The sequence below is a fragment of the Poromitra crassiceps genome, assembly GCF_964638095.1.
Source record: "Poromitra crassiceps genome assembly, chromosome: 6".
Classification (NCBI taxonomy): Eukaryota; Metazoa; Chordata; class Actinopteri; order Beryciformes; family Melamphaidae; genus Poromitra; species Poromitra crassiceps.
The window spans coordinates 3,037,910-3,054,387 of record NC_139627.1 but is presented as its reverse complement, the minus strand read 5'-3'; the positions used below and the strand labels follow the sequence as shown (position 1 = coordinate 3,054,387).

The 16,478-nt window shown below is 44.4% G+C and overlaps 1 protein-coding gene across 1 annotated transcript in view; it reads left to right on the top strand.

Annotated features, from left to right (window-relative positions):
* Positions 1-16,020, top strand: part of ctnnbip1 (catenin, beta interacting protein 1) — a 36,047-nt gene extending 20,027 nt beyond the window's left edge. The window contains exon 4 of the mRNA XM_083638824.1: positions 13,805-16,020. Coding sequence (XP_083494950.1) covers positions 13,805-13,863 — 59 coding nt within the window. The 3' untranslated portion in view covers positions 13,864-16,020. The remainder of the gene's footprint in view (positions 1-13,804) is intronic.
* Positions 16,021-16,478: the final 458 nt, after the last annotated feature.

Sequence of the window (16,478 nt, the reverse complement as noted above, 5' to 3'; positions counted from 1 at the left end):
GAAGGACAGCGGTGGTTGGTAGGGATCAGCACATTGGCCGTCCTTTGAGGTACAGTTACAATGACTACGTTTACATGCACACGATATTCCACTATTATTCGGAAAATGACAATATTCTGAATTTGATATGGGTCATGTAAACAGCATAATTCCAGTTGCATTTTCCGATTTTGCCCTTTTTCCGAATTTAGCATTTTCTGATGAAGACATCTGGGTTATTCCAGTATTATTCGGGCTTTCGGAGGATTCTTTGATCATTTATACAGCGCATTCGGAATATGCGTCTCAATCAGGGTTTTTACTGCAGTTTGCGATGCATGTTGCCTGTTTGTGGTCAACTGATGTGTGCTAGAAAGCGCTAGAACAGGCGATATAATCATAATAATCCATCATCTCTGGCATGCAAAAAGAGAAGCCGACATTTCTGATCGGGAGATGAGAAACATCGATTTAAAGAGAGAGAGAGAGAGAGAGTAGCCTATAGTGCCCAGTGCCCACGGAAGTCCGCATTGCTTGCGAGGTAATAACGTAGGCTACTAGCTTACTTTTTATGAAAGACTTGGATGCGCAACACCAAACTTTTCAGCAGCAAGCTCCTGAAATGGACCAAGTGATGCTGGTAAGAATAGTGCTGCTCTGTTTATTCTCAACAGAAAAACTCTGCGGCTCCGCCTACCTGCATCTCTCTCTCCCCCCCTCTCCCTCACGTGTCGGGGAGGGCGAGCTACGACTGCATGTAAACGGGAATATTAGTGGATTATTCATTTAGTCGAAATATTGTCATTTTCCGAATATGGGCAAAAAGCGGAATATTGTGTGCATGTAAACGTAGTCAATGTAACTGTACCTCGACTGTACCTTTCATGTAACTGCTACATGAAGAGGAGAGTACACCGTTTGATCTCTTTCAGACTTTGCGATGGCGTAAAAAAACAGGATAAAAGGAAACGTTTATAACAAATTGCATAGTAATGTGTGAAGAAGTGTAATTGTGTGCATAGCGCATGTAGGTCAGTCCAATTTAATTTGCTAGGAGGCCACACTTCAAATGGCAGAAATAGCAATGTGAAAATATTATTACATGGTAAATGGACTGCATTTATATAGCGCTTTTCCAGTCTTAACAAGTTACAACTGCTCAAAGCGATTGACTATATATTATAATGCCTACATTCACCCATTCACACAGATCACATCCACAACCATTCAAGGCCAGGGTTCATACAAAGTCGTGAAAGTTTGGAAAATGTTTGATTTGAGCTGTCATGTTTTCAATGTTAGGAAGATGCTTGAATTTGAATATACTCCTTGAAAATGGCTTGATTTTCAACATAATCTGGTGTTTGATCTTCTACACAATCACTCAGGTAAACCAAAAATATTTTAATACCTGAAATGAAACAATCCCGCCGTCATATTTATCTTCTGCTGGCATCTCACGCAAGACACGGAGCAGACAGTAGAGCTAGATTGACTGACCCGGGCTCCGAAATGAAAAGGGGCATTTTTCCGTTCAGCTCCGCTCTGCTCCACTCCGCATCATGAGGACAACCATCTGCTCTGTGCTCTCCAAGTGCGTGAAAAGTGCTTGAAAGCCGTAGGAACCCTGAAGGCGCCAACCAGCTCGTCTGGGTTCATTGTCTTGCTCAAGGACACCTCGTCAGCGACACGCTGCCGGGGAGGAGCCAGCCTCGAACCGGGAACCTTCTGATTCCCAGGTGACAGCTCTACCTCCTGAGCTACTACTACCCCAATAAGAATTTAATTAATTTGTTTCATGGAAAAAGTATAAATTGCAGTTAGTTGTTGTAAAGTAAAGTTTTGGTCCAGAAGGTGCATTTCAGCTTTCTGAGGATTTTTACTCTACCAGTTGACATCCAGTCCAGAGGGGGTACAGCTAAATGAATTGTGCTCTGGTGTGCCTCACCGTCTTCTCATGGTTTGACTGCTGTCTTTCCAAATAGACCCTCAGCCAGACAGAAGCCATCTGTGAAAACAACTGTTGACCACACCAAGGTTGTCTGTCTGATTGGTTTCATTACCCCCACCTGGATTTGACGCGCTCTGCCCTCAGACCTTGTTAGTCTGTTTGTCTTCTGTACAGGAAAAGGACAGGTGGCTTTGGCACACCAAAAAATCCAATTATGAGATGGATGATATAAGCCTTAAATCATGGACGACATATCCCTTAAATTAGGTTGTCCATTTTGTATTGTAATTTTTTTTTTTTTTTTACCTTGGTGTCATTTGACGAACAGTTTCCTGCAGCTGTTTCATAAGTTAACCCCCCCTTTGGCCTTAGCCGCCTAAGCCGCCTTAACTTATAATTGAAATGATATAATATTTGTTCCATGAATCAAGTACAATTACTCAAAACTCAGTAAATCCCACACATTGACTTAGGCGACACCAGTTTACGCAGTCAGGTACTCGCTGATTTTTACGTTTAATTTGTTTGCTCCAAAATATCAAATGAAGTCTGCGTCACACTGAGCAAATGTTAAATGCAACAGTAAATAGTTGAAGACAGAACAGCAGGTAGATGGATAACATCACTGCTGCTGTCAGTTAGATAAACTGATAAGAAAGCTTGCATCACTGAATCCACCAGAGGATATTTCAACACCATCGTGCGTCGACATGCTTTGTCACGCCTGGTTTGGAAATGTTGCCCAAACCTTGAATGATTCCCTCACAGCCCAGGAAGTGTCAAAATGTCAACTCCAACTTCTGACTCTGTAACTCAACTCCCAGCCTGCCACTCGTATTTATTTTAAGTCTACGGGTCGTTGATTTTCTATTTCACTTTTAATTGGCTGATTACCATACATGCAAATGCAGACATTTTGTTTTGCAATTTTAATCGGGCCAAAGAGGAATTGTCTGCCAAAGACGCTGCAGCCGAGCAGTTGTTCCATCCTGCGTTCTTGCTGTGTTTTCTGCTTGATGAGAGTGAATTCTGGAGGAACAGAGGAACAGAGGAGAGTGGGCGAGCAGCGCTCTGTGTGCTGTGTTTAAAACACATGATCTTATCCTGATTAAGGAAATGAAGTGTGAACCCAATCACATGGGCCTTGGATTATTCATGTATTGATTTTATTTTTGTGTATACGCTCCAGTTGGGATCATTCAAAGCAATAAATGTATCACGTCTCTCTTAAAGTGAATACAGAAATAATGGTAGAGAGATGTGGGACTAATGGGAAAACAGAGGTTTCGTCTATAGAATTTGTCTGTTCTTCCTCCTCCTTAAACTCCCGCATGCGAGACTTGCTGCTTTGACATCATGTCGGCGCTAACAACATGGTGTCTCATAGCTACACATAAAAGCAGCCGTCCTCAGGACTTGTTCTCCTGTCTCATTCGTTGAGGAAACTTAACTCCGCCCCCCCCCCCCCCCCCCCCCCCCAGAAGGACATCTGAGGGCCACAACACCAGAGGAGAGAGATGGGGAGGTGTTGCCATAGCAACCACAGTCGTCCCAGGAAAGCCGAGCTCCCCAGTGGTCCGCGGTGTTGTTGCGACGTGCGGCGCTGCTAGATTGGAGCAGGTCTCGTTAGGGGGCCTGGAGTACTAATTACACGGCCAGGGTGTGATATTCCAATCTCTGTCAGCCCCCCCCCCCCCCCCCCTCCCCCTTCTCACAGAAATATGGCCGCTCTCGTTTCAGATGGCTGCTGCCTCGCCCAATCAATACATCATCTCGTTTCTTTTTGTCTGTTTTACAATCCCCGTATCCCCGTATCACACCATCTCTAAGCCTGGCTTTTCAACTCAAAGCCTTGTGGCACAAAAGGAAGCGGCCCGTCTTTGTTCAGCGACGTGGCCACTGGCCAGGGTCAAGTTTGTTTGATCGATTTTTTTTTAATCTTATTTTGTTCCTTGTTGCAGCATAAATCTGAGCTCGACGCTCTGCAGCTTCTGCACATTGTTATTCCCCTGTCTACCTGACCCAATACCCTAAAGCACAGGAACTTCCTCCTGTATCCCAAATATGTTGACAGCTATGTGTTTGTATAGTCAAATGTCAAGGGATAGTTTTCCACCACGGTCTCTGGAGTCAACGGACTGTCCTTGTGTGTATGTATATATTTTCCCTTTCAGGATAGAAATGCATAATATCCCCCCCTGAAATATCTATCGGTACCTAATATACATTTTCAAACTGAATTATTTTATTGGATCCAGCCCTGACCAGAGCTTTGATCACAAGATTAATGCAAAAAAATACAAGCACGGTATCGGCCCCTTTGGGGCCAAAACCCTAGGCTCGCCCGCAGCTCGGTCGCTGCTTGGCCTCGCCTGCTCTATTGGCATGCACAGAATCACCTGCTCTATTGGCATGCGCACAATTGCGCAACTTCGCATCACTGATGACATCACAATGCCTATGACATCAGTGCCTATGACATCATCAGTGATGTCATAAGATGATTTTGGTCAATGATGACATCACTGATGATGTCATAAACATTGTCTGCGAGGCTCCGCCTGATGGTCTGCCAGAGCATTGCATTTACAGAACAATTTTTACATACCGTATACTGTACATGGGGAGTAGGCTTGGGCCGATTTTCGTAAATATCGTAAGTTTCTGGTATCCTTTGAAACTAGAGGACTGGACTTATTGATTGCTACCAACGATGTCATGCTAGCTTGTCAGGAAGGTGGCTAAATAACACTCCAAAGTTAGGCTGAATTTTGGCGAGGAAAAAATATTCCTCTTTGTCACAGCCTAATGTTGTGTGTGTGTGTGTGTGTGTGTGTGTGTGTGTTTTGTCTGAAATTTGGTTTGGTACATATTGGTACTTGGTTTGAAAAGTTTGGGAACCCCTGAATTCTATAGGAAGTACAGAAGAAGCCAAGTAGACAGACATAGTTCAATGAGTTGTGGACCTGCCTGCAGTGGGTAAGCTGAGCTCATTTAGCCTGTGATGTGCAGCGGCCCATAAAATGTCAAATTCATTAAATCCATCTTTCAAGGAGCGCCGTGCCATCCGGGGGAGAAAAATGACTGGCAGAAAATAATGTGCTATTTGCTTAAACCTCATTATCACCATGTGAAGTGAAGTAGCAAACCGTGTTGCAGAAATCTGACATTCTCTGTGGAATCTTAAATCACTTATTTATCATTTTGCATATAATAGACTTCATTTGAAATGCTCAGGTGTTCACAGATTCTCTCCAAAGCGACATCCTGCAATTTGAAGCAGGGAAAATGTCATCTTTTTCCCAGCCATCTTCATATTGTCATATTACATTTGCGTTACATTTTAAGCCTTAAGGAGTAAATTGTGTGATTTCACTAGGATGTCATTGACTAGAAGTTAACCCATGGAGAGAATGTAGTGCATATAGCTTTCATTCTTTCCTGCTAAGTCAAGTCAAGTTTATTTGTATAGCCCTAATTCACAAGCATGTCTCAGAGGGCTTCACAGAGAATATGTCTAGCTAATTCTAGCTGACATAACAGTAGCAAATTACAGTAGTAATAATAACACATTGAACAATCATATGATAGAGAAATATAGAAATATAGAATAGAATGGGTGCCATGCTTTAGCGTAGAATGGGTGCCATGCTTTAGAATAGTGGGGGAGGAGAGATCAGGAAAGGGTGCAGGGGAGGGAGAGCATGGGGAATGTGAGAGGAGAGAGCAGGAAAGTGATGAGGTCGGGAGGGAATGGGAAATGTGGGGGAGGAGAGAGCAGGGAAGGAGAGGAGGTGGGGAAGGAGCAGGGCAAGGGGGAAAGAGGAGAGAACAATATACATTATAGTCTACTTGCTCTGTTCACGTCAGCTGCGTCGAGTCACATTTTTTTTGCTGGACAGATAGACATTCTGTTATGTGAGTACCGGTAGTTTAAATTCTATGCCTCTGAAATGGTCAATCTGTGCTCAATGCTCTGTATAGAAGTAAAATGACGATGTCAATGCTATGTGCTTATATCATGGAGGCTGGAGCTACCATGAAAAAAGTAATTGTTTTAAAATATGATAGTGCCTGGCCAGTTTCAACTAAACTCATTCCCAGGGGAGCCATGTTTGTCCATGAAGAAGACTTGACATTTCTGACCGGCTACAATTCAGAATACGTTTGAGGTAAAGGTAGCTAGAGCTGCAACGATTAATCGATTACTCCATCGACAGGAAATTAATCAACAACTATTTTGATAATCGATTAATCGTTTTTGAGTCACTTTTTTTAAAAAAAAGTCAAATTTCTCTGATTCCAGCTTCTTAAAAGTGAATATTTTCTGGCTTCTTTACTCCTCTATGACAGTAAACTGAATATCCTTCGGTTGTGTACAAAACAAGACATTTTGAGGAAGTCATCTCAGGCTTTGGGAAACACAGAATGATATTTTTCACCATCTTCTGACATTTTATAGACCAGACAACTAATCAATTAATCGAGAAAATAATCGTCAGATTAATCGATAATGAAAATAATCGTTAGTTCAGACCTAGGTTCATAGAGGAAGTTAAAGGCTCCGGGATGCGTGCCTCGAAGAAGCAGATGAGCGGCCAAGTACTGACCACACACATGCTGCGTCTTAACCCCGCCCCTGCTGCTGTTGTGGTGAGCGTGCTGCGTCTTAACCCCGCCCCTGCTGCTGTTGTGGTGAGCGTGCTGCGTCTTAACCCCGCCCCTGCTGCTGTTGTGGTGAGCGTGCTGCGTCTTAACCCCGCCCCTGCTGCTGTTCTGGTGAGCGTGCTGCGTCTTAACCCCGCCCCTGCTGCTGTTCTGGTGAGCGTGCTGCGTCTTAACCCCGCCCCTGCTGCTGTTCTGGTGAGCGTGCTGCGTCTTAACCCCGCCCCTGCTGCTGTTCTGGTGAGCGTGTTGTGTCTTAACCCCGCCCCTGCTGCTGTTCTGGTGAGCATGCTGCGTCTTAACCCCGCCCCTGCTGCTGTTCTGGTGAGCGTGCTGCGTCTTAACCCCGCCCCTGCTGCTGTTCTGGTGAGCGTGCTGCATCTTAACCCCGCCCCTGCTGCTGTTCTGGTGAGCGTGCTGCGTCTTAACCCCGCCCCTGCTGCTGTTCTGGTGAGCGTGCTGCGTCTTAACCCCGCCCCTGCTGCTGTTCTGGTGAACGTGCTGCGTCTTAACCCCGCCCCTGCTGTTGTTCTGGTGAGCGTGCTGCGTCTTAACCCCGCCCCTGCTGTTGTTCTGGTGAGCGTGCTGCGTCTTAACCCCGACCCTGCTGCTGTTCTGGTGAGCGTGCTGCGTCTTAACCCCGCCCCTGCTGCTGTTCTGGTGAGCGTGCTGCGTCTTAACCCCGCCCCTGCTGCTGTTCTGGTGAGCGTGCTGCGTCTTAACCCCGCCCCTGCTGCTGTTCTGGTGAGCGTGCTGCGTCTTAACCCCGCCCCTGCTGCTGTTCTGGTGAGTGTGCTGCGTCTTAACCCCGCCCCTGCTGCTGTTGTGGTGAGCGTGCTGCGTCTTAACCCCGCCCCCATCCTGCTGCTGTTCTGGTGAGTGTGCTGCGTCTTAACCCCGCCCCTGCTGCTGTTCTGGTGAGCGTGCTGCGTCTTAACCCCGCCCCTGCTGCTGTTCTGGTGAGCGTGCTGCGTCTTAACCCCGCCCTGCTGTTGTTTCTGCTGGGGTCTTTATCCTCTCAGCTGACCCCCGCACAGATTGTGACCTTTGACCTGTGTACTACATCATCACCGCCACATCGGACTCATTACTTGACCGCTTGTCTGCTTCTTCGAGGCCTTAGTTGGCACGGAGCTTTTAACTTCCTCTATGAACTCCCTGTGTGTGACCTTTGTGTGTGTTTTTGCTAATATTAGCCTACCTTTACCTCGAGCGTATTCTGATATCTGATGCTAGTCAGAAATGTCAAGTCCTCATGTACAAACGTGGCTCGCCTGGGAATTAGTTCAGTTGAATAGATGTAGAGAAAGTGAAAAAAGGTCATTATACTACTGGACAGGTACTATATTAATATTTTAAACAATTACGTTTGTCCTGGTAGCTCCATGATATAGAGACTGTTTCAACTTGTCAACATAAAGATTCTAAATTGCCCCCAGCTTACTTCCTGTTGTAGAGTTTGTTAGTACAATAACTGAGAGGAAATAAGATAGGTTTCAAACTCTTCCCTAGCAACACAGTTCCGTGAAAACCGTCTATAGGCACATAGCTTTGACTCTGTTTGAATCTAGCACATAGCTTATGTTATTATATCTCCTTTTGTCTTTCTCCCTGCTGCTTTCCTTTCACAATCCATTGTGCACTATTTCTTTGAGGTGAAAAAATATTCGTCCCCCCCATGTTGAGATAGTTATTATTTTACCCGCAAGGATGTTTTTTCTTCCCTGGAAAGACAATTGCTGTGATGAATGAGAAAAGACATTTTTTTCATTTCAAAGTATTCACGGAGGACAAATCGGATGATATGCTCGTGTTGCTGTTATAGTATGTAATCCATGGCCAGGAACAGGTATTAAAATGTGATGAAGAGAGATCTCTTTCTATTGGCCCATAGGGCAGAGGGAGGAGGGGGTCAGGGAGGGAGGGGCAGAGGGAGGAGGGGGTCAGGGAGGGAGGGGCAGAGGGAGGAGGGGTTCAGGGAGGGAGGGGCAGAGGGAGGAGGGGGTCAGGGAGGGAGGGGCAGAGGGAGGAGGGGGTCAGGGAGGGAGGGGCAGAGGGAGGAGGGGGTCAGGGAGGGAGGGGCAGAGGGAGGAGGGGGTCAGGGAGGGGAGGGGCAGAGGGAGGAGGGGGTCAGGGAGGGAGGGGCAGAGGGAGGAGGGGGTCAGGGAGGGAGGGGCAGAGGGAGGAGGGGGTCGGGGAGGGAGGGGCAGAGGGAGGAGGGGGTCAGGGAGGGAGGGGCGGTAGCCAGAGAGAGAGAGAGCAGCACTGAAACCAGCCAGCAGCTGTTTGCTCATAGGCGGTAGCACCCTGCTGCCATCCAGTGATGCAATCTGATTTGGATCCGTTGCTAAGCAACAACTCGGATGGGCCTGACATTCTCATCTTGCTGGCTGGAGCTTGTGTGTGTGAGCGCGTGTATGTATCTATATATCTATATCTATAGATATATACATATTTATAGATCTATAGATAAATAGATATTTATGGCAGGGCGAGGTCCAGACATGACTCTCACACAACGTGCTCAAGTGAAGCAGATATAGCCGGAGCAGACTGCTGTCTCTCCCTAGTTCCCATCATCCAACTTGGCTCTGTGGATTTATTTTGAGTTTGTTTCTGCCGGTCAGCCAGCTCATGTTCCTCCACAGAGTCTGACATGTCCTCCAGTTACACAGGGTGAACTCCCTTAACACAAGCACACAACTATGCAGGATCGCAGACAGGCTTCTATTGTGACTATAGGATGAATCAGCCACCCAAAAATGCGTAACCCCGCGGCAGTTAGCTAGTATGAGTTGTGCCAAACAAACGTTAATATCTCAAAAAGTATACATCACATCGGTTATATTTTGACATTCTGAGTGAGAGCAGAATTAGCTCAAGAGTTTGATGTATAATATATGCATGTCATGTTAAAGTTGTGTGAACTGTCGCAGTTTTTAAATTGTAAACACGGTCAGCCGACTAGAGTCAGACGCTCAAACCCAGGCTCCATAGGGTTCCATTGCCGTTGCCACCCAGTGACGCGGTTTGTTTACTAAAATGCTGCTCGGCTGATCCCTCGTATAGGATGACACAGTAACCCGTATTACTATATATTGCGTAAATAAAAACTAACTGTAATAACATTTTTATTACCGAATTGTTGGGAGGCCGAGTAACAAAACGTCAATATTTTATGTAAATATTGTACACAAATTATACAGTCTTGCATTAAAATATGTTTAGGAAAGAGAGATGTCTTGTGATTGGTAGGATAAATTAATTTTTTTTCAAGTCATTGAAACATTACCGTGCTGTTTTAAGGTTGTCATCATAGGATATTCAGGATAATATATGTAAGGGATAATGTATACTGAGCCGGTGATTACTGTGGAAATAATGACCGACAGGTGAGATTGAGCCCGACGCGCAGCGGAGGGCTTAATCATTCACCTGAAGGTCATTATTTCCAGTAATCACCAGCTCAGTATACATTATCCCGCTTAGAACACGGCCTACAACTAAATCATTCAATAATCTGACAAAAATAATTATTCAAATAGATTTTTTAATAGCGTTTTCAACACAAAGTGGTTTAATTCGTAATTGGCACACAAGACACCACAGCTGCAACTGGTTGGCCTAATTAGTAGGCCAGTGGTTGCTGACAAAAGGCTCTTATCAACTGATTAATACCAGGTGTGGCAGAGCAGTGGTCGGTTGTCGAGAAATAATGACCGGTGAATATTGTTGATTGACCAATCAGAATCGAGTATTCGAGAGAGCCGTGTTCTAAATCGAGATAATCGCACTGTGATATTTTCATATAGTCACAGGCCTAATTGTGACGGATAGATCTAAGTTATTGCACTCATGCATAGCTTTGAACAGTCAGAAGAATAGAATAGAATAGAATAGCCTTTATTGTCATTGCACAGTTCCCCATACAACATGTAACTCAGCAGTAGTATAAGCAGTAGTGTGATATGACATAATTGACTCTTGTTGAAGCATCATTGTACCATGTGTTGGCTCACAGCAGATGGGATTTCTGTTGTTCGCTGAATGTTATCTTTGTGTTTTCATTTTTAACACTCCATATTTATTTCCCCCTTGTTGTGGGGAATTTGCCTATTGGCTTATTCTTTGTCGTAGCCTCATTTGGTCGGCCAATGAGGTCCCAAGGGAGCGGGAAGTTGAAAGGGAATGCAAGTTTGCATTAGAAGGCACCTCCTCCACCTTCTCAAGCTCACGCTGACCTGATTGCAGCATTGAAACGTCCTAATGATCTTCCCTGTAGAGAGAGAACCAAATGCAACACAAAATGGCTGCTTGGAGGGTCTGTCTGTGCTATGAGGAGGCTCTGCCCATTGTGCCAAATACACAGTCCCTGCTGGCCTACTTTCATTTCTCCACAACAATAATTAAATCTAACAAGCAGTTGAGGGCTGTGCAGCAGAGAGGTTTTTTTTAATAGCAACAAACGTGCTATACGTTGCTGCCATTTAAACACTCCTCGGCCCTCTGCAGAGGTGTGGAGTTTTGTTGTTGATGATATTTATGGGATAACAATTTATTTATTTTTGCAGAATCATTTTAGACCGTTGCACTTAGCCGTCATTTCCTCACTCTGGCTTCTGAGTGGGGTGTTTTTCATCGATAAAGACCAAAGGGTTTGAGCAGCAGACCAGCAATTTGCTGGCAGTTCTCAGGCCAAAAATTCATCACCATTTCCAAAAGGCAAATGCATCTCACCAGGCTGCCAAGCATGACGGTGCAATAGTGGTTTCAATGGAGTATAGCAGGAATGAGTCCAGAAGACCTGGACGTTAGCACTTCCGCTGCACCCTCCCCACCTCCTCCCTTTCCTGATCTCTCCTCCCCCATTATTCCCCCACTATTCTAAAGCATGGCACCCATTCTACCCTAAAGCATGGCACCCATTCTATCTATATTTGTTTTCTATATTTCTCTATCATATGATTGTTCAATGTGTTATTATTACTACTGTAATTTGCTACTGTTGTGTCAGCTAGAATTAGCTAGACATATTTTCTGTGAAGCCCTCTGAGACATGCTTGTGAATTAGGGCTATACAAATAAACTTGACTTGACTTGACTTCCGGTTCCTACGTAAATCAATGGGATTTTTGCATGGGATTTTTTGTTAAATGTTTGAAATAAGGTCTGTGGTTAACACAAGTTTATGAAACAGCAAACTTTGTGTTCAGCAAGATGATCTTCACAAATGAGGACCACTTTTATGATTTCCGAAGCGTAAATGCTTTTTTGTTTTGTTTTTTACACGATTTTCAGAAAAAAGTGGTCCTCATTTGTGTAATAAAACAGAACGACAAGGACCGCACTGCCACATGGCAAGACTTGATGAATCACAGGTAGCGTTAGCAATAGACTAATGGATACTCCCATGTTAAATAGTAGCCAGCTGAGCTGATAACTCTGTCAGGATTCATTCGTTGACTCAACTCAGATTAGACTGTAATTATGAGTTGGTCTTTGCTAATGTGGTAGAAGTGAGTGAAGCACAAAGGGAACAGGAAGAAACCAGACTTGGTGAAGATCTTGGAGACTGTCTTTGGGCTTATTGATTTGTCTTTTCCCCGCAGCTTAGCGAGATCGGTCAGATCAGCTGCACTATAGTATTGGTTATCCACAGATATCCCACACCTCCTGGAAGAGCAGTGGATATTGACTTGTCCCTTGGCCTGGGATCTAAATGTGATCAGGGCAGAGCAGGATGCTCTCTGTGTGTCTTCGTCATCCTTCCTTCAGGCTCTGTGGTGGTGAACGTGGCAGAAGATGACATTACCTGTGTTCACCACAACAATTCTCATGGCAGTATATTCCCTCTTGGCTCTGTAGTAACTGACTGTAATGATTGATCTAAGTGTCATTACTTCTCTGTCAGAGTGACTGGATGTTCACTGATAGTCTTCAGACTTCAGTGTGGACAGAAAGGCCAGGTCACACCTAGTATTGTTGTAAAGGCTGAAAGCTATCAGACAATGAGACATTTCCTGTTTGTCATAAAAGTACATATTAATCTGTTCTGCAATCTGCACTGAAGTTGGTCATCAAAAGGCAGCTTTAGTTGACCCTGGTCTATCCCAACCTCAAACAAATGAACTGACAGCCTACTGAATGGACATATTGAGTAAATAAACTGGAATAGTAGCATATATTGTGGATTTTTCCTCTTTGACACATGCAACTAAAAGTATGTAAATGACATGACAGCCTGCAAATAAGACTGGACACAATCTTTCCGGCATTTCAGAAAATTTGGTTCATAATTTGTTTTGGCTTTGGAACTTTTACTTGCGCTTAATAGCCCCCATTCCCAGATTGTTTGAGTAAATGGGATTCTTTATGCGTAATGCCCCTTTTTGATGTCTTAGGCGCTATCTCCAAATCACCATATTATCACCATATAATTCCATTGAGAGACGATAAACTGTTGAGTGTTTGAGTGCCGTCGCTGCAGACTCACCTAAAGCTGCCTTCACATGATAAGCCATCTTCTCTTATCTCACCGTGAGGCAGAGCGGGGAGCAGCAGTAGCTGTTGCTAGGCGAGATCGGTTGCACTCATGATCAGGGGGTCAGCGTTGGTTTACTAGGTCAAAGTTTAAATAATTAGAGGTTTGAGTGCAGCGCGCGGTGGCAAATTTGAGCGCCGCATGACGCCAAGAGTAGCCCTGCCGCAGAGTTGGGCGACACTGCTCTCCCTATAGGAAAAGTTTTACAGTGGATCATGAGTGTGAGGGCTTAATATGGGGCGGTACGGTGGTGCAGTGGTAACCGCTGTCGCCTCACAGCTCGAAGGTCCTGGGTTCGATTCTCACCTGGGACGCTGTGGGCCCCCGGGGGCGTTCCTCCGTACATAACCCCCCACCAAAAACATGCAGAAGATCGTCATCCGACCAGTGACGACAACATCTGAAGTTGGTCCAATGATGGTCCAATGAAGGTCCCCGGGCGCTGGAAAGAAATAGCGACCACTGCTCCTGGCCTGCCCCCTGGAGGAAAGGACAAGCCTGGATGGGTCAAATGCAGAGGACATATTTCACCGGCCACCGTCAGCATGAGTGTGTGTGTTGTGGCCGCATGCATGTGTTGTAGTGTGTTCGTGTGACAATAAAGACGGGCTGCCGTCTGAAATCGTGTTTTTAATCGTGTTTTTAATATTGACCCCGTTGTGTTTTAGGTGCGGAGGATGTGGTGATGGCGTTCTCACGGTCAGAGACGGAGGATCGACGGCAGTGACCCTGGGCCCCCCCCCCACCCCACCGCTCCACCCTACTGCACCCCACCCCACCCAGCATGACCGTCGCGCCCCGCGGACCACAACAACCCAAACGCCACAAATACAAACAACACTGTTGAGCTCAGGAGAGGAGGAGGAGCCACCCGGAGAGGATGGAGGAGGCAGGGGAGAGACACCAGGAGGTTGCTGCCTCTCTCTCCCCCCCCCAGCCTCCTTCTTCCTGACTCCTCCGTATACAAGCTGGCACACCTGAGATGCACTCGAGTGGGACGCTGTGGGCCGGAGCCTCGGAGCCAGTCAACGAAAACACTCACAGATTGTGTGGTTGAGTATAAAATGTTGGGGGTTGATTTTTTTTTTTTTTTTTGGTCTGTGGTGGGGATTTAGGTAGTGTTAACGTGGTAAATGCTTTGGTCACTGGAGGAATCGACCAATGAGCAGTTGTTTCAAGCAAAGAGAAATATAAGTTTTGGTCAAAGCAGTGAGTGTCATGATTGATGACCTTATGGGAAGAGATTTTTTTTTATTATTTCTGCTTACCTGATGATGGGGTTGAATTTGTTTTGGAGTTAGCTGTTGTGTATAAAGGCTTTCATATTCTGTCACACTAGTTCGCTGCTTTACTTTTGAACCATAGGCTGTTGGGAGTGTAACTCTGCTGCGCCCCTCACGGGAAGAGCAGAAGAATTAAGACACTAGCCGATTCCTGACGTAAACATGACACACAGATGTACACACTATCCCCAGGCAAAACAAGGTTTTTGGGTTATTGTGAAATGTAAAACCTTTTTTTATTGTACAGACAGTAGGTAAAATACAATAACGAATTGATTGTGCCAATTGTATTTTTTGTTGTTTTTTATCTGTAAGATAAAAGTAACATTATGATTATGAAAGGTGTCTGATGAGTGACGAGCTGTATTTCTAATTTATTGTTTTTCTTTTTTAAATTGATCGACTCCCTATCCCTCAAATACACCATCAAAGAAGAACCAGAGGATAGCGAAAACGAAAGCCTATAACGCGAGCGCACCCTGTAATGTTGTCAAAGGTGGCTCTTGATTCACACTAAAAAATAAGGATAGAGACTCTAATTAACTAGCTATAACTAAAAACATGGAGCCAAACTTAAGAACTGTGTGCTATTTCTGACTGTATTGTATATCATACACTGTTAGCAGTGTGACATTTGCAAAAAAAATTGACTGAATTTTTAGCACAGAGATTTTATGTTTGGTTCGGTGCAAAACGAAACTACTTTTATCCCAACTTTATTTCCTTCGGTGATTTAAGTGCGTGAAACAAAGTATATCTTCTCTGTGTTAACTGACTCAACTGGAATAGTTCAATTGAATATTTTTGTTTGTCAAAAGCCGACTTGTTTTTCTAGTGACATGCTCAATATTTAATGTGTTTTAAGTACAGTTTGTTAACTTGTATAACTTAAATAATTGTAACTTAATGTTTTGAAGCCAAGCATGTCTGCCTTGTGGTTTATCATGTTCATTGAAGTGTATCTATGAGGATCTTAAAAGCCTTGCCACAATGACCATCGCTTGTACATTCTTGACGTTTGTGGAAGCTACTAGCTCTTTTAAAATATTTTAGTAAAAAAACATCATTTTGTATGGGTCAATGTTATCCATTATTATCTTGTTGGCAATAACCTCTATTCGAATGTCCTCGGCAATCTCTCAATGTACACACAAAAGATCAATCACGCTGTCCACCTATGACAAAGACTTTTGTCTTTTTATTATGTTTACTTTTTGTTTTAAAACATTCTTAATTTGTCTATGCATTTTTTCTCTCTCTCTCTCTAAAAGGTGTCTTACGTACATTTTACCTATCAGGGTTGTTCTACAGCCTTCATTGAATTTGTGTGTGTGTGTGCGCGCGCGCGCGCGTGTGAGAGAACCACCATTGAACTTGCTACCGGATTTTGATTTTCATTATGCTGTTCAGTTTGCCTAGAAATGTGTATCTTTTTACTGTGATGACCTGCCGTTGCCTAGTTGTCCTTTTGAATTATTTTGTGTTGCCTTTGTACTTTCTTTCTTCTCGGTTGACACCAGTTAGTTGGTTTTGTATGGCTGCTGACCATGTCTTGACTTAATGCTTCCAAATCCTATACCAACTGAACCATTAAAGACATTTTAAACGGTGCAAAGTTTGTCGTCGTCTTGGTTGAAATCCACCAAAACGTGCATGCGCAAGATCTCAATGACGATGATGGGATTCCTAAAATACAGAATGGGTACCTTTCTTCAGGTGAAGCCATAAGAAATCTGCTGGTCTACTGCTCACCTAAATCTAGTGTGAGATGTTTGTGCTTCTTGGTCAAAAGCTAACATACTGCTGAACATCCAGGAAAACAAAGGGTTCCTCACTTCCAGCAGTCATAAGTTGTCAAATCTCGATTTCTTTCTATCTCATCATCTACAGTTTGCAGCTTTTGATGAAAAGATGTCTGCCATTCAATCTGATAAGTGGCGAATGCAGTTTGTACATACAGACAGGTATGTATTAGATTAAATCTTACACGTTCTGAGACGTGAGCCTTCTTCCCCGGTGGCGCTATATGCCAACCCATTACAAAATGCCTTTAAAAATG